Source organism: Drosophila kikkawai, chromosome 3L (genome assembly GCF_030179895.1).
Source record: "Drosophila kikkawai strain 14028-0561.14 chromosome 3L, DkikHiC1v2, whole genome shotgun sequence".
In the NCBI taxonomy this organism is placed as follows: Eukaryota; Metazoa; Arthropoda; class Insecta; order Diptera; family Drosophilidae; genus Drosophila; species Drosophila kikkawai.
Window position 1 is genome coordinate 32,547,372 of NC_091730.1, and position 23,135 is coordinate 32,570,506.

The 23,135-nt window shown below is 45.1% G+C and overlaps 1 protein-coding gene across 1 annotated transcript in view; it reads left to right on the forward strand.

Moving 5' to 3' along the window:
* LOC108081262 (aminopeptidase N) overlaps positions 1 to 23,135 on the forward strand; it is a 791,205-nt gene that overhangs the window by 389,873 nt on the left and 378,197 nt on the right. Inside the window, exon 6 of the mRNA XM_041776406.2 lies at positions 978 to 1,155. Coding sequence (XP_041632340.2) covers positions 978 to 1,155 — 178 coding nt within the window. The remainder of the gene's footprint in view (positions 1 to 977; positions 1,156 to 23,135) is intronic.

The following is a 23,135-nucleotide window of genomic DNA, read 5'->3' on the forward strand; positions in this document are numbered from 1 at the left end:
CTCCTTGTCTGTCTGCGTTAATATCTGGATATTAGTGTTGTGCGCCTCCTAGAAAGAGGCGTCGCAATATACTTTTTGTAATTTTTACGCCTATACAAATGCCACACCCCTATTTCGAAGCGTAACTATTTCTTTGGGCTCGCTGGAATGTTCGTTTCAAATTTCAAGTTAAGGTTCCAAAAAATACTAAATTGAATTAAAACGTCCTGGTTTGGCAAAATCTTACACTGTGGATCTTTGTGAACGAAATTTAATATGCGGATCACTTCTGAAGACGTCAGTGAGAAGGAAACGGAAGGAAACTCATACTTATCTTTTAGGGGAAAACAAACGGGTTGGTGAAGGGATGGATATGAGAATTCTGGGAGGATATCCGTATCCGGCTCGAAAGTTTGTAGAGGGGCGATTCTTCCACTACGAATACCGTTGAGATAATAAAATAAGTCAGGCGTCGTGGTGTAACTCCAAGCGAATGCGCCTCAGATTTATTGGGATTATTGAGCCCCCGAGCAAGGTGAAGATCGGGAACACAGGAGCGTGTGATCGGGAAACCGACGAACGGGCAATGCTATGAAGTGATTATCCTAATACGACAAGCTTACACTTATATTTATGGCGTTAGATTTCATATGCAAAAGTAAAGGAGATTTAATATTGAAACTTAGTCTAGTATATAATTAAGTCATATTTCTTTATTACTGTAATTTTTTTTATTGAAAAACAAACCAAACATGGTTCCGCTGTTGATGCTTAATAGGGTCGAAAATGGTCAATAAAGATGTTGCACATATCTGTCTTAAATTTTAATACCCTGCAAAGGAATGAACTTGAAAGATCGCCGAAGGTCTCACTGCTATTTTTATTTTTTTAGTACTCTAATCCGTTCTTTACAAAATATGTAATATTGATTTAATCTTCAATAAAACATATCGTAAGTAACCTATATTATATATATTAACTTCAACATTTACTTTTAGACCTGACTTGAATGACTATGTTGTGGATTTCTTTTATGGCACTGGACCTATGTCCGCACATACATTTAGTTTTGTTATGTCAAAACTTCAAAAGTCAGATGGCGTTAATACATCAACCTCGCCATATATACCAACTTTAAACATTTGGCACAATAAAATCACATCCGGGGTTTTAACCGTAAGTTTTAAAAGTACATAAAATTCCTTATTCATGTATGTATTCTAAAATATATAACTTTTATAATAACATTAAACTACTACCTTTACAAGCAGCATCCGAATTGCCTCGCTATGAAAGCTATGCGTTCGGCTATTCAGCTCGGCTGAGTGCAAGCGTGCAAACGATAAGCTTTTTATACCCTTGCAGGGTATTATAATTTCAGTCAGAAGTTTGCAACGCAGTGAAGGAGACGTTTCCGACCCTATAAACTATATATATTCTTGATCAGCATCAACAGCCGAGTCGATCTAGCCATGTACGACTGTCCGTCTGTCCATCTGTCCGTCTGTCTGTTTCTACGCAAACTAGTCCCTCAGTTTTAAAGCTATCTGAATGAAACTTTGCATATAGTCTTCTATATACTCTCACTGCTATATATGTCGGAACGGGCCGGATCGGACGACTATATCATATAGCTGCCATACAAATGTTCGATAAATTTTTAGAAAAATAATTATAACATTGCTGTTTTTAAACACTTTTGCTCCATTTTTTAAGTATGGCCATTTTATATTATTTCTGAATTTTGGTAAAAATTTTATAAAAATCGGACGACTATAAGATATAGCTGCCATAGAAACGGTCGGGAAATGAATAGGAAAAAAATTATTGCTTCGTTGTTTTTTAACGTATTTTTATCTACTCTAAGATATAAGCTTTTTTTATTATTATAGAATTTTGGTATAAATTTTATGAAAATCGGACAACTATATCATATAGCTGCCTTAGAAGCGATCGGTAAATGTGGAGAAAATGTAATGCTGGGAATGTGAAACTGTGACTGTCAAACTGTAAACATAATAAGTATAGGTAAAATATAATGAAACTCTGTTTTGTGTGTGTCTTCAGCATTAGAATTTATAATATAAATATCAAAACCAATCTGCAAGGGTATACAAACTTCGGCGTGCCGAAGTTAGCTTCCTTTCTTGTTTTTGCATTGTTTACATTTCATTCGTTCCATTTTTATATCCTTGCTGTGTATTATAATTTCAGTCAGAAGTTCGCAACGCAGTGAAGAAGACCTTTCCGACCCTATAAAGTATATATATTCTTGATCAGCATCAACAGACGAGTCGATCTAGCCATGTCCGTATGTCCGTCCGTCCGTCCGTCCGTCCGTCCGTCTGTCCGCCCGTCTGTCCGTTTCTACGCAAACTAGTCCCTTAGTTTTAAAGCTATCTGAATGAAACTTTGCATATGGTCTTCTATAGGAATTGTATGAAAATCGAACGACTATATCTTATACCTGCCATAGGAACGATCAGGAAATTAATAGGAAAAAAAATTTAACTTCGTTTTTTTTTAACGTATTTTCATCTACTCTGAGATATATTTTAGAATTTTGGTATAAATTTCATAAAAATCGGACAACTATATCATATAGCTGCCATAGAAGCGATCGGTAGATATAGAGAAAATGTAAAAATGCAAATGTAAAACTGTCAAACTGTAAACATAATAAGTATAGGTAAAATGTAATAAAACGCTGTTTTGTGTGTGTTTTCAGCATTATAATTAATAAGTGTGTCGAAGTTAGCTTCCTTTCTTGTTTCTCCATGTAATTTAATTTCTAACAATATAATCTTAACCTACTGCTCTAACATTCCGGCCCCGTTAAAGGCCTCCGGCGCTTTATCCTCCTCGTTAGGAGCGCCAGCTTATTGATGGCGCGTTTGATAACGCCTCCTGACGTCCGAATTTGTGCTACACGCACTTTACCGTCCCCGTCGACTGTTGTTGCCAACACGCGCCCTGTTAGCCACCGTTATGGGGGCGAGTTGTCCTCGTGTACGGACACCAAGCGACCGACCTCCAAATCGCTTCATCCTGTGCTGCACTTGTTGCGATGCTGCAGGCTGACGAGGTAGTCCTTGGACCAACTGTCCCAAAGATGCTGCTTGAGAGCGGACAGCATTCGCCAATGCCTCAAATACCCGCATCCGGTCTTGCTGGAAGTTACGCCTGTGCCTGACTCGAGCGGCAGCGAAAGCAGAGCCTGACCGATCAGCAGGTGTCCTGGTGTCCGCGCCTCTCCATCGTTGGGATCGTTGCCAGGCGATGCGATTGGTCGAGAATTGAGCAGCGCCTCTACCTCGACCAGGTGGGTGCTCAATTCGTCGGCCGTTAGCTTGGCGTTGCCGAACCCTCTCAGCAGTCGATGTTTGGCGGACTTGACGGCTGCCTCCCAGAGTCCTCCGAAGTGTGGTGACCTCGGCGGTATGATACACCACTCAACGCCTCTCTAAACCGCGTACCCTCTCAATTGATCCTTGCTGTGGTGAAACGCAGCGTTCAGTTCCTGAAGCACGTTGCTCGCTCCTGCGAAATTCGTGGCGTTGTCGCTGTACACCTTCACCGGCAGCCCTCTCCTCCCGAAAAACCTTTTAAAAACAGATAAAAAACTGTCAGTGGATAGGTCTATCACAAGCTCAAGGTGAACAGCCTTTGACGAGAAACACACGAGACGGCCACAGAAGTCTTAATTGGGGGCTTACCGCGGATCTTCAATGATACGTAAAATGGACCGCAGAAGTCTACCCCACAAACCAAAAAGAGGTTAGCTATTTTGACCCTATCGGCGGGAAAATTACCCATTATCTGGTCCATTATCACTGGTTTGTACCTAAAAAAGTGTACGCAGCTTCGGTCAACTTTTGTGCATGCTCCTCGAGCATTGTTAAGCCATATCTGCTGTCTCAAAAGTGATACCAACATCTTGACACCAGCGTGGTAATGAGTCCGATGCAATTTGCGAAGAAACAACGAAACGAATTCTGATTTCGATGGCAGTAACAGCGGAAATTTGGCATCATACGGAATTTGCGCGTTTATTAACCTTCCCCCAACGCGAATTAATTGAAACTTTACACCATCTATTTCGCTGGAGTGTATGAAAGGATATAGACTTTGTAGATGTGGACTCAAACTTTCAGATTTCTCTATCTTGACATATTCTGACTCGAATTCATCTCTTTGCAGTACTTGGATCCTCCTAAGGAACGACAGATTCAGTTCGTTGGCCGAAATAACAACATCGCGTTGACGCTTTTTCCCTTGAATAAATCGATTTACGTATGCATTATCCGCATTAATTCATTAAATGACGAACATCGTCCAACAAGTTCAATAAAGACACTCGGTTGACGGAACATACTGCTACGCTTTTTTTATTCTCGGACAACTATAACTCCTGTGATACCTCAATCTGATGAGAACTAGGCCACTCGTCTGGATTTCGCAGTAAGAGTTCAGGTCCATTTTCCCATAGAGTACGCTTCAAACCCTATATCTGTTCCACGTGATACTTGTAACGAGCGGCTACACTTAACTATATATTCGGCTGGATGGATCCTCGAGATTCGAGCGCACGCGGAAATAGTGTCCGGCTGCGGCTCGTCGGCTATAGGAGTAGTGGTCTTGCTCGACTCTCGGATTGCCTTTAATAATAACTACGATACTCGCGTGCTAAAACAAGCCAATTAAAACCGGATAGAGATAACACACAAACAGTCGAAATAATGCCCCAGAATATATTGATCCCCTTCTGCTGTCTACCGCCTCTTACCTCCTTTGCTGACCCGGAGGATCTGGCTCGCCCTCCCTACCTACAGTCGCTCCTGCCTCAGAGCATAATAGCCTGAGCGACCCCTTTGTCGTGCTACCCTACATCACAAGCATACGCTAGCCGCGGCCACTTTCAAATTCCTTTAAAACATTATAATTTTTATTCTAACAAATTAAAAATAATATTTCTTAACATGCTGGTACATAAATAAATAAATTTCGAACATAAACTAAATTTTAAAAATACATAAAAGGTAAAACAATTTAAAACATAATCCTACACAATTAAAATGGATTTATATCAGCAGGGGCGCGAGCAAAAGAGAAAGAAAAACGCAAAGCCGAACTGTGGGATGATCCGACAAAATTAACCTTTAAATTATGGCACTCTCAATTGTCATTACTTCATTATATTTTTTTTTATATTTCGATCAGGGGCCAGAGATAGGAAAATATTGGCATATCACTCACTCATTACTAACATCCATCGACGAAAGCGCTTTCCTCGGTGCTAGCTGTGGAGGGAAAAGAAATAAAAGGCCTCACACTTCTCAGCGACAAAAACCCGAATCTTCCCACTGTGCCATTGAATGCAAAACAATTACTGTCGTTTTAGTTAAATATTTCATGCAACATAAAAATTAGGAAAAGCGGACAATTATGCTTGGTGTCTTTCTCTATGTCGCCATCTTGGCTTTCTTCTCTCTCTTTTACCGCCCTTAAGCTCTGATGAAAAATAAGGAAAAAAAAAATTAAAATTTAACCTATATATTTAAATAAAAATAAATCTCAGCAGTCATCCGGAACTAATAAAGAAATCTCAGAGTCTTTTAGCCTTCTTCGCTGGTTTGGCTTGAAATCGAAGCGTTACTTCCCATTTAATCCCTTTTGGGTTCCAGCTCGAGACAAAAAAAAAAATGGGACATAAAAGAGACGAAGAAAGCCGCTACTTAAACCTCTGGACTTTGCCCTTTCACATATTCTTTTTCATGCTACGAGGAGAATAGAAATGGGTCGAAAATTAGCGCGTATGCGCGGTGGTTAAATTTTTCTGCCTCTGCTGCTATTTATGAGGATTTTATTGGATTTCTGGCACTTCTCTCGCCGCCGTTTCTGCTTCCGCTGCTTCCGTCGCTTCTGCGCTTAGCTGAGGGCCGAGGCTGGAAGTTTCCTTATCTTGCTGCTGACGGTCGGTCTCGCTGCTGCTTCTCGATCCAACTTCCGATCGGGCCAGGTCGATGCGCCCTCCCAGACGGAGACGTCGGAACTCTTGACCCCTTTTTTCGAGCCCCAAGCCTAAGCCAAAATTTCACTGTTAATATTCTGCACACTTTTCGTCACTCTTCCCGCACTCGCTTACCCAGGGGACTCCAGGCTTTTCTCCCTATTTCTTCGTGGACACTGAGGGAAAGCTGGCCTAGCCGCAGAATGAAACCACTGGTCACAAAATATTAAACACTGCCGTTAGCTTTTCGGGTTATAGGTAGAACTTCAGCCGGACCGATTTTTGGAACCTCTCCGTTTCAGTGCAGATTTCGCAATGTCATTAGAGACGCCGCGCTTCGAGCGGGAACCCTCTCCCTTCTTTTGAACCCACTTCGGGTCGCAACCGAAACCTGACATTGCACCCGAGCCTATGTCATCGCTCCTCTCACGGATAAAAATCTGTTTTCATCTTATCTTCCATTCCGTCCTCTGCTTGAGTGGCAACTCGGTGCGATCATCCTATAGGTGGCGCTAGAAAAGTATCTTTAACCCGAGCAAGCGCTACAGAAATACCCCCCCACCAAGATCAGACTTGGGGGTCAACACTCCAAGACTGATAAAACAGCTTGCGAGGCTACTGTTTTATGTCCTTGGCATGGAACCTACCAACATAACGCCCTTGCAAGTCCTCGAGACCATAATAAGCTTGTCCAATCTTTTTCTTTACCCTTGCTTTTATAAAGGACGGACCTAATTTCGCATTATACCCTGCTGCAAAATTGCTCTGCTTAAAATTTCTTCGGTAGACTTCTTGGCCTTCACTAAAAGATACTTCCTTTGATCGCAAATTGTATCTCTTTTCATTCTTTTCGAATTGATTTTTCATCACCTCCAAGGCTTTACTGCGAACAAGTTCTAGAGAATCCTCCTTCGTGAACGCCAGAGACCTATCTTCGAGCAGATTGAGAGCTCTCAGCAATTTATAAGTTGCACCTGATGAGATGAAATGCTGCCCAAAGATCATGTAGTAAGGTGACGTGCCTAGACTTGAGTGGACCGCTGATCTGAGAGCACAGCAGATGCTACTTAACTGCTCGTCCCAATCTTTCTGGTCGCTGCGTACATACGATCGTATGGCAGCTATGACGGATCGATTCACTCGCTCGGACGCATTAGCTTGGGGCGAGTAAACTGCAGTACAAGTATGCGAAATCTTGTATTCCCTTAACAGCTTTTGGAATACTTCCGATTTAAACTGAGATCCATTGTCTGAGATAATAGTCTCAGGGACACCAAAGGTGTGGAATAGATCCTGCTGCATATACTTTACAACAACATCCGCTGTCAGTTTCTTCACCGCCTTAAGGAAAACGAACTTGCTGTAGTGATCTAGGACGATAAATATGGCCACATTCCCACTTCTAGACCTAGGATACGGACCCAAAAAATCCACATATAGCTTTTGGAAAGGCCTCGCGGACTCTGGAGCTACTCCCAGGGGTGGTCTCAATGTGCTATTGGGAGCCTTAGTCATCTTGCAGGTGTCGCACGCCTGAATGTATTCCTTCACGTCCTTCACTAATCTAGGCCAGTAATAATATCTCCTTATCCTCTCTAGAGTTTTATGGACCCCTCCATGAGAGGCTAAGGGATCATCGTGAGCCTTCCTGAGAACTTCGGGCACCAAGCCCATAGGAATCCATAGCTTCCAACAAAATTTATCATGCATCAGGTCTCCTGTTAAATGCTCTGTCTTTTTATAGAGAAATCCGTCAGTTACTTTTAAATCTGGGATGTTACTTGCATTAGCCTCAACCTTTTCGACTAACTCTACATAGTCAGGATCGCAAAAATGGGAAGATTCAAGATCAACTAATAGCCCATGACTTGCATCTACGGCCGCTATCTCTTCCTCATTGACTCGGGATAACGCATCAGGGACCACATTCAGCTTACCACTCCGATGCTCAATTTTGAAAGTGAAGCCTTGAAGTTTCAACGCCCACCGAGCAAGCCTAGAGTTTAAATCCGTTTGGGACATAAGCCACTTGAGGGACGCATGATCAGTGATGACAGTGAAATCATGGCCCTCCACGTAAGCTCGAAATCGCTTTATGCAAATAATTGCCGCCAAACACTCCTTCTCGCTAACAGTGTACGACTTCTGAGCCTTGTTCAACTTTTTCGAGACAAAAGCTATCGCACATTCTTCGCCACTTTCCGATTTCTGCACTAACACTCCTCCAACTCCGGAGTTGCTAGCATCGCAATGGATATAAAATGGCTTACTGAAGTCCGGACTACGAAGAACTGGGGCAGAACAAAGCATCTCTTTTAATTTTGTGAATGCTTCTTCTCCTTCCGGAGTCATAACAAATTTTTGCCTGGGCTTTAAGAGATCAGTCAAAGGAGCTGATACCGCTGCAAAATTGCTTATGAATTTCCGGTACCAACCGACCATTCCAAGAAATCTTCTTAATGCCTTCAAAGATCTTGGTAACGGAAAATCCGTCATTGCAGATATTTTATCTGGATCCGTTCGCACTACTCCTTCGCCCACTATATGGCCCAAATATTTAACGTTCCTCATGCAAAATTTACTCTTCTCCACATTGAGTGTCAAACCAGCGGCTTTTATGTGGCTAGCAACTGTCTTCAACACCCCTAAGTGACCCTCAAAGCTGTCTGAGACAATCAAGAGATCATCTAGATACACGAAAACTTCGTTTCTGAGTTCCGCTGGTATTACCTTATCCATCAGCCTAGTCATTGTCTGCGATGCATTCGTTAAACCGAAAGGCATTACCTTGTATTGGTACAATGGCTTGCCCGGGATCGTGAATGCGGTTTTATCGCGCGACTGCGGATCTAATGGAATTTGCCAGTACGCATCTTTAAGATCGAGGCTAGAAATAAAATTTGCTTTGGGTAATCGATTGAGTATGGCATCTTTTTGTGGCAAAGGATATGCATCTTTCTTTGTCACAGCGTTCACCTTCCTGCTGTCGAGGCAAAGTCGCACCTTCCCTGGTTTCTGCACCAATACCACGGGCGAAGACCAAGGGCTATCTGATTCCTCGATTACACCGAGCTGAATCATGCGATTGACTTCCTCATAGAGCAACTTCTCTACAGCTGGCGAAACGGGAAAATGTCTTTGCTTTACGGGCTTGGCTTCCCCAACATCGATTGAATGCGAAAGCATGCTCGTTTTTCCCAAACCCAAAACCGCAAAAGATGGAAGCTGCTCAATGACTGCCTGCAATTTGGCTTGCTGGATATCAGACAGAACATGCGCGTCACTAGACAATTCCTCTATACTCATCTCAGGAGGCAACAGGTCGAAAGCGGTCCAAAAATCGATACCCAAATATAAATCCTGACTCAGCGAAGGAATGATATATAAATCAAGCTCTTGTTTCTTTTCCTCATACTGAATCGGAGTTTTAAATCGACCTATCACTCTTTGCTGTTGACCATCGGCTGTATTTACTATGGTTGCCACCCTCTTAAAAGGTATTCTCTGTTTGATGATTTGTTCGGCCAGATTCCCGCCCACAACACTCATGGATGCACCAGTATCTAAAAGGCCAAGTACCACTCTGTCTAACAGGCGAACTTCAGCATATGGGCGTCTATCCTGGCTTTTATATCTGATGGCGTCGATCGTTTTTGCCACTTGCCAAAAGTTCCTAATCCTCTTTGCATTTCGCGAGCACGTTTTAGCTATTTTTGTTGATATATTCGGTATTAGCTTGTTTTTCAAAGCCTGAGGCCAGAAAAGCGGCGGATTGCCGACAGTATCTGCCTCTAATTTCTCGAAATACTCAGCTAGTTGACATCTAGATTCGCTGGCTTTTCCCGAGGAACACACGGCTGTTGTCGGGGTCGTGTGTTCAGCTTCGAGTTTTTTTGACACTTGCGACAGGATGGTTTATAAGAATTCGGGGCGCCACAGCCGTAGCAAAATATCTTTCTTTTTTCTTCACAATCATGATAACGATGCCCCTCTTTTCTACAATTCCAACATATAAGTGCAAGTGCGTCTACCTCCGCTACCTGATCCGCGTCGGAAAACTCCGAAGCGTCATCCGAGAAATAGTCCTGCAATAGCTCAGATACCTGCTTCCGATAAGGAGCTGGCTTTTGATATCCATAAGTACGCTTAACGTCCTCAAAGAACCCTTCTCTACGCCGACAAATATCGCGAAGCTTTTGAACGGAATCTATTCTTACGTTTAAAAGCTCATGCCGTATTTCCGGCCGTAAGTTTCTGCGAAGTGTTTCAATAAGATCTTTTTCTGGCATTGGAACTTCTAGACAGTCCGTTATCTGCACGATGGCATCGTAAAAAGAGTCAAAGCTTTCCTTTTCTCTCTGTTTCCTATCTCGAATTGACTCTCTCAGATCCACATCCGTTCTCGTATCTCGGAACTGCTTGCGTAAAGCTTCTGTAAGCAGATCCCACCTTGAGCTATCTGACTCTTTGTGAAAACGCCAATAGAATTCTCGCGCTTTCCCATCGAACAGCACACTGGCGTTGCCGCAGACCAAATCAAACCGCGAATTTAGTGTCTGCCGTGTTAAAGCCTCAACTCGGTATAGAAACTTATCAACATTTAACCCATCTTGAGCCCCATTGAATCGCAACTTCCAGCTGCTGATGATTTGTCCGACTTTATCAGGACGACTGCCCAAATCCGAGCTGGAAAAGGCGGAGGTGGGCCTATCTTGGACTTCAATATCCCCTGACACTGATTGGACTCCGAAGTTATGGACGAATTCGTTTGATCTCGGTGGCTCGTGCCTCTGTGCCGCCAAATTTGCCTGAATTATTTGCCCCATCTGCTCAGATAGCGTGGTTAGCATATCGTGCTGCAACGTTTTAAGTTGTTGCGCCACTATTCTACTGATCGCTTCTGCGTCAATGCTGCTTGTGGCTGCCTTCTTAGCAACTGGGGTCCTTGCCGTCTTGCTGGCAGTTCCCTTGGCCTCGCAACCTGGACAACTACCCTGCTTTCTGACTAATGCTTCCGCGCATTCCTTGTGGAATGAATGTCCACAATTTCCCCGTGTCACTTGGTCTGGCGACAAGGTCTTGTCGCAGAGCATGCATTTCGGTGACCCCGAAGCTTCTGGATCCATGATCTCTCGAAAGAAAATTTTTCTGGCAAAAACGGAGTAATGAGTATGGGACGCCTACGAGACACCCACCATAAAGCGATAAAATAAATAAAAAACGACAAAATGCAATTATTTAAAACTATAATTAACGATAAAATTATAAGGAAATTAAGAAATAAAAAAAAATTAAAAGTCTAAAATAAATAAATATAGAATTTATCCAAGTTCCACAACTAAACTCCGGCTTTCCTCAGAACTAGGAATTTTAGGTTCTTTTAATAAATGTTTTTAATAATAAAGTATACAAAAAAAATTATTTAAACGCAGATAACTAACGATAATACAAAATAATATGAAAAATATAAACAAAACTTTGTCCCAAATACAAAATCAAAATCACAAATCAAAAAATCAAAAATCAAAAATCCAAAAATCAAAAAATCAAAAATCAAAAGACATAAATCAAAAATCAAAAATCAGAATCAAAATCAAAATCAAAAATCAATAATATAAGTCGGCCAGCAAGCATAGCAATGCTTGCAATTAAAATGCACTTATTTACAACCAAAAGGTTTCGAACAGCACAAAAGAGAATTTAGAAAAATTGACGAGCGTTGCTTATCGCTGTTTGGCAATAACAACAATGCGTTGCTCATTGCTAACCACCAACAACAACACGGAGCGTTTCGCCGCGGTCAGACTAAGCTTCGCTGTCTGCCGTCCAAGCGGCTGATGCTCCTACTCTTCCGTTTATTTCGGGTATATGTCTTCCGCTATTATCTGTGGCCTGAGTTTCTCTTCTGAAAGATAAACGCTCAGTATATCCTATGCAAATAATATCGAAAGATAATAGTCCCCATGAAATTTGTTGTGCCCCTTTGTCCATGCCAATCATCCGTGGTCAGGTTCTCGCTTCTGAAAGCAAATGTACCTGCTAGTCCTATGCGTCTGATGTGCACTGACTCGGGCTGCACTGTGTAGAGTATACACAAGTCTGTCTACTTCGGATCTCTATGTTATCGTCTGCGGCCGGCTAGACACTTCAACTCTGAGTCATCTTTCCGTCTTCCTGCTTCCGAACAACTATGAGTGGAAATAGACTATGATTTCCTAACAGCTGGAGCAACCGTGGCTTAGTGACTACCTGTCAACACAACCTAGTTTTAAGCCCACCCCTTGACTGAAAGAAAATTTTTGGCAAATACTTCTGTGTTTGTGTGTGTGTGAGTCACATAAAAATATATATGAGGCCACACGCTTGGGCGCCAATCTTTATTATTATTACTTTATCTATATAATTTATAAATGTAACGAGCGGCTACACTTAACTATATATTCGGCTGGATGGATCCTCGAGATTCGAGCGCACGCGGAAATAGTGTCCGGCTGCGGCTCGTCGGCTATAGGAGTGGTGGTCTTGCTCGACTCTCGGATTGCCTTTAATAATAACTACGATACTCGCGTGCTAAAACAAGCCAATTAAAACCGGATAGAGATAACACACAAACAGTCGAAATAATGCCCCAGAATATATTGATCCCCTTCTGCTGTCTACCGCCTCTTACCTCCTTTGCTGACCCGGAGGATCTGGCTCGCCCTCCCTACCTACAGTCGCTCCTGCCTCAGAGCATAATAGCCTGAGCGACCCCTTTGTCGTGCTACCCTACATCACAAGCATACGCTAGCCGCGGCCACTTTCAAATTCCTTTAAAACATTATAATTTTTATTCTAACAAATTAAAAATAATATTTCTTAACATGCTGGTACATAAATAAATAAATTTCGAACATAAACTAAATTTTAAAAATACATAAAAGGTAAAACAATTTAAAACATAATCCTACACAATTAAAATGGATTTATATCAGCAGGGGCGCGAGCAAAAGAGAAAGAAAAACGCAAAGCCGAACTGTGGGATGATCCGACAAAATTAACCTTTAAATTATGGCACTCTCAATTGTCATTACTTCATTATATTTTTTTTTATATTTCGATCAGGGGCCAGAGATAGGAAAATATGGGCATATCACTCACTCATTACTAACATCCATCGACGAAAGCGCTTTCCTCGGTGCTAGCTGTGGAGGGAAAAGAAATAAAAGGCCTCACACTTCTCAGCGACAAAAACCCGAATCTTCCCACTGTGCCATTGAATGCAAAACAATTACTGTCGTTTTAGTTAAATATTTCATGCAACATAAAAATTAGGAAAAGCGGACAATTATGCTTGGTTTCTTTCTCTATGTCGCCATCTTGGCTTTCTACTCTCTCTTTTACCGCCCTTAAGCTCTGATGAAAAATAAGCAAAAAAAAAATTAAAATTTAACCTATATATTTAAATAAAAATAAATCTCAGCAGTCATCCGGAACTAATAAAGAAATCTCAGAGTCTTTTAGCCTTCTTCGCTGGCTTGGCTTGAAATCGAAGCGTTACTTCCCATTTGATTCCTTTTGGGTTCCAGCTCGAGACAAAAAAAAAATGGGACATAAAAGAGACGAAGAAAGCCGCTACTTAAACCTCTGGACTTTGCCCTTTCACATATTCTTTTTCATGCTACGAGGAGAATAGAAATGGGTCGAAAATTAGCGCGTATGCGCGGTGGTTAAATTTTTCTGCCTCTGCTGCTATTTATGAGGAGGTTTTATTGGATTTCTGGCACTTCTCTCGCCGCCGTTTCTGCTTCCGCTGCTTCCGTCGCTTCTGCGCTTAGCTGAGGGCCGAGGCTGGAAGTTTCCTTATCTTGCTGCTGACGGTCGGTCTCGCTGCTGCTTCTCGATCCAACTTCCGATCGGGCCAGGTCGATGCGCCCTCCCAGACGGAGACGTCGGAACTCTTGACCCCTTTTTTCGAGCCCCAAGCCTAAGCCAAAATTTCACTGTTAATATTCTGCACACTTTTCGTCACTCTTCCCGCACTCGCTTACCCAGGGGACTCCAGGCTTTTCGCCCTATTTCTTCGTGGACACTGAGGGAAAGCTGGCCTAGCCGCAGAATGAAACCACTGGTCACAAAATATTAAACACTGCCGTTAGCTTTTCGGGTTATAGGTAGAACTTCAGCCGGACCGATTTTTGGAACCTCTCCGTTTCAGTGCAGATTTCGCAATGTCATTAGAGACGCCGCGCTTCGAGCGGGAACCCTCTCCCTTCTTTTGAACCCACTTCGGGTCGCAACCGAAACCTGACATTGCACCCGAGCCTATGTCATCGCTCCTCTCACGGATAAAAATCTGTTTTCATCTTATCTTCCATTCCGTCCTCTGCTTGAGTGGCAATTCGGTGCGATCATCCCATAGGTGGCGCTACAAAAGTATCTTTAACCCGAGCAAGCGCTACATACTAAGTCAGCCGGATTCTCGTCCGTAGGCACATTACGCCAGACTATATTCTCTGGGAGTTCTTGGATTTCAGCAGCTCTATTCGCGACAAATGTTGCTAAAGTAGACGGATCCCTCTTTAACCAGTATAGAGTGACTTGGAAGTCAGACCAGAAATTAACGCTCTCCAACTCTATCTTGTGTAGCAAAGGAGATACTTGAGTCCATAGCTTAGCAAGCAAATGCGCTGCACATAATTAGATCCTTGGAATTGATTTTGTTTTTAGCGGGGATACTCGTGACTTGACGGTTAGCATTCTCGACAACCTATTTGTCCCAGCCAGGCTATAGGTTGCCGCTCTACCCCATATCTGTGAAGAAGTGTGTTATGAGGTGAATAGCGCCCAAATAAGAACACGTCTTCATTTGCTGAGTTAATATTTCAAACTGATTTTTATTTATTCAAATCCTAGCTTAAATAGCTAACATGAGAATGTACATTTTTGATCTTAGTTTTAGACCCACGCATCGGACAGTTCCCGATCGTGGGAAATATTCTAAGTGCGCTAAGGGTGCACACAGTCAACCCAATAGCAAACGCAGACCGCTCACAGGAGGTCATATTTCGGGTTGCTTGTATTACATAGGCCCAAGTGGCGGTTGTACTTATAGATAGACAAGACAACAAGTGCATCTCATCTATTTACATGTTCATGTGTGAACATTCTGCCAAGGGCCAGGAAGATTCGGTGTACATTTAAATTAGTTGCAATAAAAAGTAAGTGGACAGTATTTATTTATTCGATATAATTAATTTTGCAACAAACATTTTGCAAAGGCCTCCGTATCATGGCTAAATATACATAAAAAAATTTATTTCTTTTCATTTTTATTTTGTATTATTTTTCTTAAGTTTTCTTAGATTTAACAATTTTGCTTTATCTTAAACATTTAGTATATTACTGGGAATAGCTATGGCTAGCAATTGCCGTCGTATTTTTATTTTCCTCGCAAAATATACAATCAAGATTATTATAATAATAATAGCCAATATTAAAGAGGTATGGCCAGTAATACGATGAAAATCTAATTCATGCAATTTTAACTTATGCGTTTTTAAATCATTTATTTCATTTAACAGATTCTTAATTTCTACTGTATGATTTATCATAGGTGTACCTGACTGATCATATATAACTTTAGGTATTCCATTAATTTCACCTATATATGACAAGGATATTGTCCGTTTGTTCACGCCAGGGGGCCCTGTTCCCCCTCTGGCCGCCGAGCGTCTGAGCGTCCAAAAGCTCAAGCGCTCCCAGCGTAGCAACGCTCGCCCGCTCTCGCCCTCTTGCTCTCCCGCGCTCGCTCTCCCGCAGCGCTGAGCGCTTTCGCACTCTCGAGCGCGGGCCTCGGGTGCATTCCGAACACCATGCTCACGGCAGCCAGCTTCTCTGGCCTCTTTTTTCTATGCTTAGAGTTAGTTCCATGTATGCAGCCGAATAAAGCTGATCGTCATCGAGTGAATTGCATCCACGACGCCCCCGACTTTTTCTTCTCTACTGGGTTTTTTCTGGTCTCTGCGCCGGTGGAGTTTACTCTTCAAGGATCTTCAGTGGAAGGATCGCCCCCCTCCAAATCATTGGTCCTTCGAGCCGGATACGGATATCCTTCCGCAACACAGCCAGCAGTTCCGGTGATTTTTCCGCTCAAGATAAGTACGAGCCTCCTCTATCTCCCTCTCTCTGCCGGTCTTCAGCAGTGGTCCGAACATTCAATTTCGTTCACACTGCTGCAAGATAATTTTTCCTTTTTGCGTCAACTCCAGATCCGAGTTTTTCCGACACAACGGCAGTCTGAGGAAAATTCCATTTATTACGAATTTTTTCTCCCGTCAATTTTTTTCCACTCCGTCTCCGTTTTGTGTGATCGCCATATTGCCTGCCGTTTTCTTTTGTTCCTTTCGCTTCTCCGCTCCACTCGCCAACGGCCAAGGCATATGTACATCAACATACATACAGACATACGTGTGATAATTTCTGCATATACTTTTTTCGCGCAAGTCCGTCTCCGCCGAAATACAGTGAAATTGTGTGGTGAAAATAAATAAATCAAATTAAATAAATAAAACAAAAAGGCTCAATTAATATACGCCGGTGTCAACATATATATTTTTTTTGTTGTGTGCCATTTTGGTTTTTTTGTTTTCTCCACGCAAGGTTCACAGGCCTTCACAGATTTATATGCAAAATTCCAAAAATACAGTCCACTCTTCGTGTTCCCACTGTACCATAAGTCGAAACATCCAACACATACCCCCACACAAATCCGCTCTGCTTGTTCATATATAAATATTTTCTGCCTCAACTATATATTTTTGTTGTACGCCGCCGCAGTGCCGTTAGCGGTGTTCCACTGTGCAAATACATCCAACCACTTACATACATATATTTTTTGCATGCGTATCCAACTCCATCCATACATATGTCATTATATTTTCTGCCCGCCCATATAGGAATTAAATTACAATAAAACCAACAAACGAAAATAACCAAGATTAGAAATTCAAGTGCAAGTGTTTATTTCTCCAAATCCGCACAACCGCCACAGCAGACGTTTTTTGTTGTTGTTTTTTTTTTCTTTGCGTTCCGCTTTGTTCTCGCTCCCTGAACTCTTCGCTCATACGGTGTTTTGCCGACGGCAAAACCAAACTTCGCTTTACGGTTAGTTTCGGATTCCCGCGCTGACCGCCGCATCAGCCGCGCTGGGGTTGTTGTTGTTTTCGGTTTTCGGTGCCTTTATCTCTCGTAAGCGCCCCGCTTACGCACTGCTTTGCCGACGGCATAATACAGTGAGGTTTCCAAGTCAATGCCAAGGGTCATTCCTTTTTAATTCCGCCTTTTCAGCGCCGTCGTAGTTACGTGCAGTTAATTAAATACTTCACGCTAATTATTTTCAACACAAAAAAAATTAATCTTTTTGTTCCGAGCCAGCGCCAAGGGTTATATTTTTTTTAAGTCAGCCTTTTCGGTGCCGTGGCAACTACGTGTCAATAATCAAATACTTCACGTTAAATTATTTCCCACATTGAAATTAATTTTTTTCTCTCTTTATTACGGAGTAAAATTAATAAAGAAAGTTTCCAATTCTACATACGAGCTCCACGCCCGAACCACGGAATATACATATACATATAAATATACAATTGGCTCCTAAAATCCAAAGCCCGGGTCCGACATTCAGCGATAATTCGGCCAGCAGTAGCAATCGCTGCAACCGCTTCCCATCCATCATTTGTGGTTCGTTGCCGAACTTCTCCGCTGAGAAATTTCTTTTCGCTTGCCGTTGACATTTTTTCTTGTCACTGGTGCTGTCCACTGGCTTTCCGCGAACCAGAGTTGAGTCGTCTTTCCTTCGCAATCCGTGTGGATTTCCTGCGGCGACCAACTGATTCACGACCCATTCGATTTCAAGAATGCCCACGGGAGACGAGGAACAGACTCCTTTGATTCCAGCAATTACTCTGGAAGGGTCCCAGTCCGGATCCCCGCGGCCTGATCAATTGAAGCCAAAGGCGGCCACTGCCACTCCAAGGGCAAAAAGTCAAGAGGCCCTTGACACTGCCCCCAGTACCTCATCCAGATCTCCGCGATCCGTGTCCAAGATGGCTCAAAAGGCGATAGATATCGCCCTCAAAAAATTCATTGCCGCAACGGACCGTGTTACCCAATTCGAGGCTAACCTGCACACTCCGGCTGCCCCTGACACGGACAGATTGCCCCCTGGCATGTGCCAAGTCCACCGGGACCAAATTCGGGCCCTGTGGGAAAAGGTTGAGAAAAGCTACGAAAGCTGCTCCGACCTCATTGCCGAATCCGACGACACTACGAACATTGCATCAGAGCTAGAATCAAAGTATAGTTACTGCTATTCTGTGTTTTCGAAGTGTGTGTTTCAGCTGCAGGGCGTAATTGACAGGGCTGCCTTCCAACCCACACAGGCTTCCGCCAGTAGTCAACCACCCCCTTCTACGGGTTGTCGTCTGCCACCAGTGGACACAGAAGTCTTCACTGGGGACTATATTCGGTGGCCAACGTTTCGAGACCTTTTTACTGCGATCTACATCCAGAATTCGCGCCTCACACCGGTGGAAAAGCTGTTCCACCTGTTGTCAAAGACAAGTGGCGATGCCCATGCCATTGTGTCGAAGGCTCCTCTCACAAACGAAGGGTTCATCTCCGCATGGCAGAGTCTCACCGAACGTTTCGAAAATCGGCGGTTGCTCGTCAACAGCCAGTTGAAAATCCTTTTCAACCTTCCGGCAGTCCCCCAAGAGTCAGGAGCAGCTCTGAAAGAGCTGCAAGGCACCATCCAGGGTTGCCTAACCGCCTTATCGATGTCCTCAATCCAAGTCGAAACCTGGGATTGTCTCCTGGTATACATGGTGTCCGTAAAACTCCCCAAAACCACACTGTCCATGTGGGAGCAATCCGTCCACAACAAGGCCGAAATTCCGACCTGGAACGAGCTGAACTCGTTTTTGACTGAGCGTCACCGCACTCTAGAGGCTATCGACGATATCAGACCTAGCAGTTCGGGGCAAGTTCCCCCCCGATCGACCCCTGCAAGCGCCCCTGCGCGCCGGCTCAACTCGTATGAGGCCCGAGTGACTCCAGCCCCAAGAGGGTGCGATCTTTGCGCCAGGGAAAACCACCCTATTCGTGTCTGTCCGCGCTTCCTGGAAATGGATGTGAATGGTCGCTCCGACTACATCAAGCGGAAGCAGCTTTGTCTGAATTGTTTCGCACGAGGGCACCAGCAGCGGGACTGTACAAGTGCCCATAGCTGTTTCACGTGTCACAGCCGTCACCACACCCTCCTGCATCGTGGCAATCCATTCGCGACCGCTCCGACTCCGTCTGCGCCAGCGAGGCCGCGGCCCGCGGATTCCCCAAGAAACGCGAGCACTTCCGAAGATCACCCTGACGTACAAGTGTGCTTCGCTTCCGGCCCAAAGGCCGTCCTGTTGGGTACCGCTCTCGTCGACATTTGCCATCTGGGGTGCACTTTCCAAGCGCGTGCCTTGATTGACTCTGGTTCCGAGGCGACATTTATTACTGAGAGGCTATTCAACCTCGTGAAACTGCCATTCAAGACCATTCAAGCCCAAGTCTCCGGCCTTAACCAAACCATTGCCGCTCAGTCTACGAAATTCTGCCATTTCTCCATTCGAGCGCCTTCCAGACCCGGACTGCAGTTGGAAACGGCAGCGTACGTCCTTCCGCAGTTGGCCGGGAGTCTGCCTTCGTACCCCGTCCCACCAGACTTTCTGAAGGGGCTTCCTGACATACCTCTTGCGGACCCCAAGTTCTTTCAGAGCTCCCAAATCGATGTCTTGATAGGAGCCGACATTCTTCCGTCAGTCCTCCTAGGCAACTCCAAGGCGAATATTTGTGGTTCTCTGTTCGGCCAGGAAACCATTTTTGGATGGGTGTTGACAGGTCCCATATCTCCGAATGCCCCCCGAAATGTGTCCGCCTTCTCTACACGAGTCACCTGCGGCTCCGACGACTCGCTGGACCAGCTCCTCACCAAATTCTGGGAAGTCGAGGAAGGGCCCTCACAGATCGTCTCCGAGTCTGATGCGGTCTGTGAACGCAATTTTGTCCGAACTACCCGCAGGGACAGTTGTGGCAAGTACGTTGTGACGCTCCCCTTGCGCGACCCTGAGCATGGTGAGTCCGAGCTCTCATCTTCAAGATCCTTCGCTCTGGCTCAGTTTCTGCGTAACGAACAGCGCCTAAAAAGGGATCCTCCCCTCAAGGCCCGATACGACTCGGTAATCCAAGAATACCTCGACTTAGGCCACATGGCCGAAGTTTCTCCAAAAAGCCGTTCCGCTACGTATTACCTTCCGCATCATGCAGTTCTCAAGCCCGAAAGCACAACCACTAAGGTGCGGGTGGTTTTCAACGCCTCTAGCCCGTCCGCAAACGGGACAAGCCTTAACGACATCCTCTACGCGGGCCCGGTCTTACAGTCCGACCTCACAATTCAAATCCTAAAGTGGCGATACTTTAGGTTCGTTTTCAATGCCGACATCGAGAAGATGTATCGACAGATTTGGGTAGACCCCAACCATACACCGTTTCAGCGCATTCTATTTCGCAATCCCGAGGGGGAAATCCGTGACTACGAATTGAAAACGGTCACCTTCGGAGTCAACTGTGCCCCTTTCTTAGCGATCCGAGTCCTGCAACAGCTCGCCGACGACGAAGAGTCGAGGTATCCGCAGGCCAGTCGGATCATTCGACAGTTTATGTACGTCGACGATGTCCTCGCGGGGGCCGACTCCAGAACTGAGGCGCAGGTGGCTATCCGCGAGCTCCAGGGTGCCCTGAGTTCGGCGGGATTCCCACTTAGAAAGTGGACCTCCAATGATAAGGCGATTTTGGCCAACATCCCGAGTGACCATCTCCTTCACTCCGATTTTCTGGAACTCGACTCTGAGAGCACGGCTAAAACTCTCGGCGTGCGGTGGAAAGCGACGTCCGACGAGTTTTTCTTCATTCCGCCAAAATTGGTCTCGGAATCGTCATTCACCAAGCGTCAGGTCCTGTCTCAAATTGCCAAACTTTTTGATCCGGCAGGCTAGCCCCCTTCGTTGTCCGGGCAAAGATGTTCATGCAGGACATTTGGCTCCAGGATCTAGGGTGGGACGATACTCTTCCTCAAGATTTTTATCAAAGATGGATTGACTTCCTGGAAAATTACTCCGCACTTGACAATATTCGTATTCCCCGATGGGTCACGTTCCGACCGCATTTGAACATCGAGCATCATGGATTCTGCGACGCATCCCAGAAGGCGTACGGTGCCGCCATTTACGTCCGGGTGGAGGTTGGGTCCACGGTAGAGGTGACCTTACTGACGGCAAGGACGCGTGTGGCCCCAGTAAAAACGTTGTCGCTTCCGCGGCTCGAATTGTGCGGAGCCTTGCTCTTGTCCGAGATGGCTGCCGCCATCCTTCCGAAGATGCCCGGGCCTGCGTCCGCCTTGCACTGTTGGACGGACTCTACAATTGTTCTCGCCTGGTTGCATAAGCCGGCGTGTCACTGGACGACGTTCGTGGCAAATCGCGTGACCAAGATCACCCAGTTTACCGAAGTGGAGAAGTGGGCACATGTGCGCTCCGAGCACAACCCGGCAGACCTCGCCAGCCGGGGAGTAGCGCTCCAAGACCTCGCGGACAGCCAACTGTGGTGGCATGGGCCGGCCTGGTTACGAAGGCCCCGAAGCGAGTGGCCCATGCAAGGCGATGTCTCCCCTGTAACTGACCTCGAGCAGCGAGCAGTCAAAGTCCATGTAGCGAAGGTTCCTCCTGAAGACATTTTTGAACGTTTTTCCACACTCAATAAGGCGTTGCGAGTTCTCGCCTACGTCCATCGCTTCATTCAGCGCTCACGGAAGCTCCTGTCGTCGGTGGAGGATCACTTGACGGCTTCTGAAATCGTGTCAGCCGAGCGACTTCTTATTTCCGTGACGCAACCCAGGCACTTCGTCCTTGAGATGGGCTGTCTAAGCCAAAAGCGACCAATTCCAACCTCCAGTCTGGTTCAAAATTTGAACCCGTTCTTTGATTCGAATGGGCTCATGAGAGCATGCGGCCGGGTTACAACTTCCGAGTTTCTCCAATACGATGAACGACATCCCATTATCCTCCCATACGATTGCCATCTGTCTCGACTCATCGTCCATTTTACGCATCGAATAACGCTGCACGGCGGCAATCAGCTAATGATCCGTCTGATCCGTTCCAAGTTCTGGATCCCGAGGGTGAGGAAATTGGTTAAGTCGGTCATATATTCGTGCAAGGTCTGCGTCATCCACAAGAGGAAGTTGCAAACGCAACTCATGGGAGACTTGCAAAGGAACGGACCTCCTTCTCGCGTCCTTTCACATATACCGGCATGGACTACGCCGGTCCCTTCGACATCAAAAATTATACGGGACGAGCCTGTCTCATCACCAAGGGGTATGTGTTGGTGTTCGTTTGCTTCTCGACTAAGGCCATTCACTTAGAGCCTACGTCCGACCTTACTACGGAAAAGTTTCTTGCCGCTTTCGCCCGTTTCGTGTCTCGAAGAGGATGTCCTCATCAAGTGCAGTCGGATAACGGAAAGACTTTCGTAGGGGCGGCTGCCCAACTCTCCCGAGACTTTCTCCACGCTCTCAAAGAGGCTGTGACGGGGGCCTATAGTCACCATCAGCTGCTCTGGCAGTTCATTCCTCCGGGAGCACCCCACATGGGAGGCTTGTGGGAAGCAGGCGTAAAAAGCTTCAAAACCTTGTTTTACAAGTCTACGGCCACGCGAAAGTACACATTTGAAGAGCTTGCCACCCTTCTGGCGAGAATCGAAGCGTGCCTGAATTCGCGTCCGCTCGCTCCAATGTCCGAAGACCCCGCCGACTTGTTGGCGCTTACGCCTGGGCACTTTCTGGTTGGAGGCCCTCTCCTCGCCGTGGTTGAACCCGAGATCAAGGGGGTCACCACATCCATTATAAATCGCTGGCAACATCTGAAGGCTCTCCATCAACACTTTCGTCTGCGATGGAAGGAGGAGTACCTCAAGGAACTCCATAAGCGGAACAAGTGGCGAGCTCCCACAAGAAATCTCCGTGCCGGGGATATGGTAGTCGTCAAGGAAGATAACCTTCCGTCCA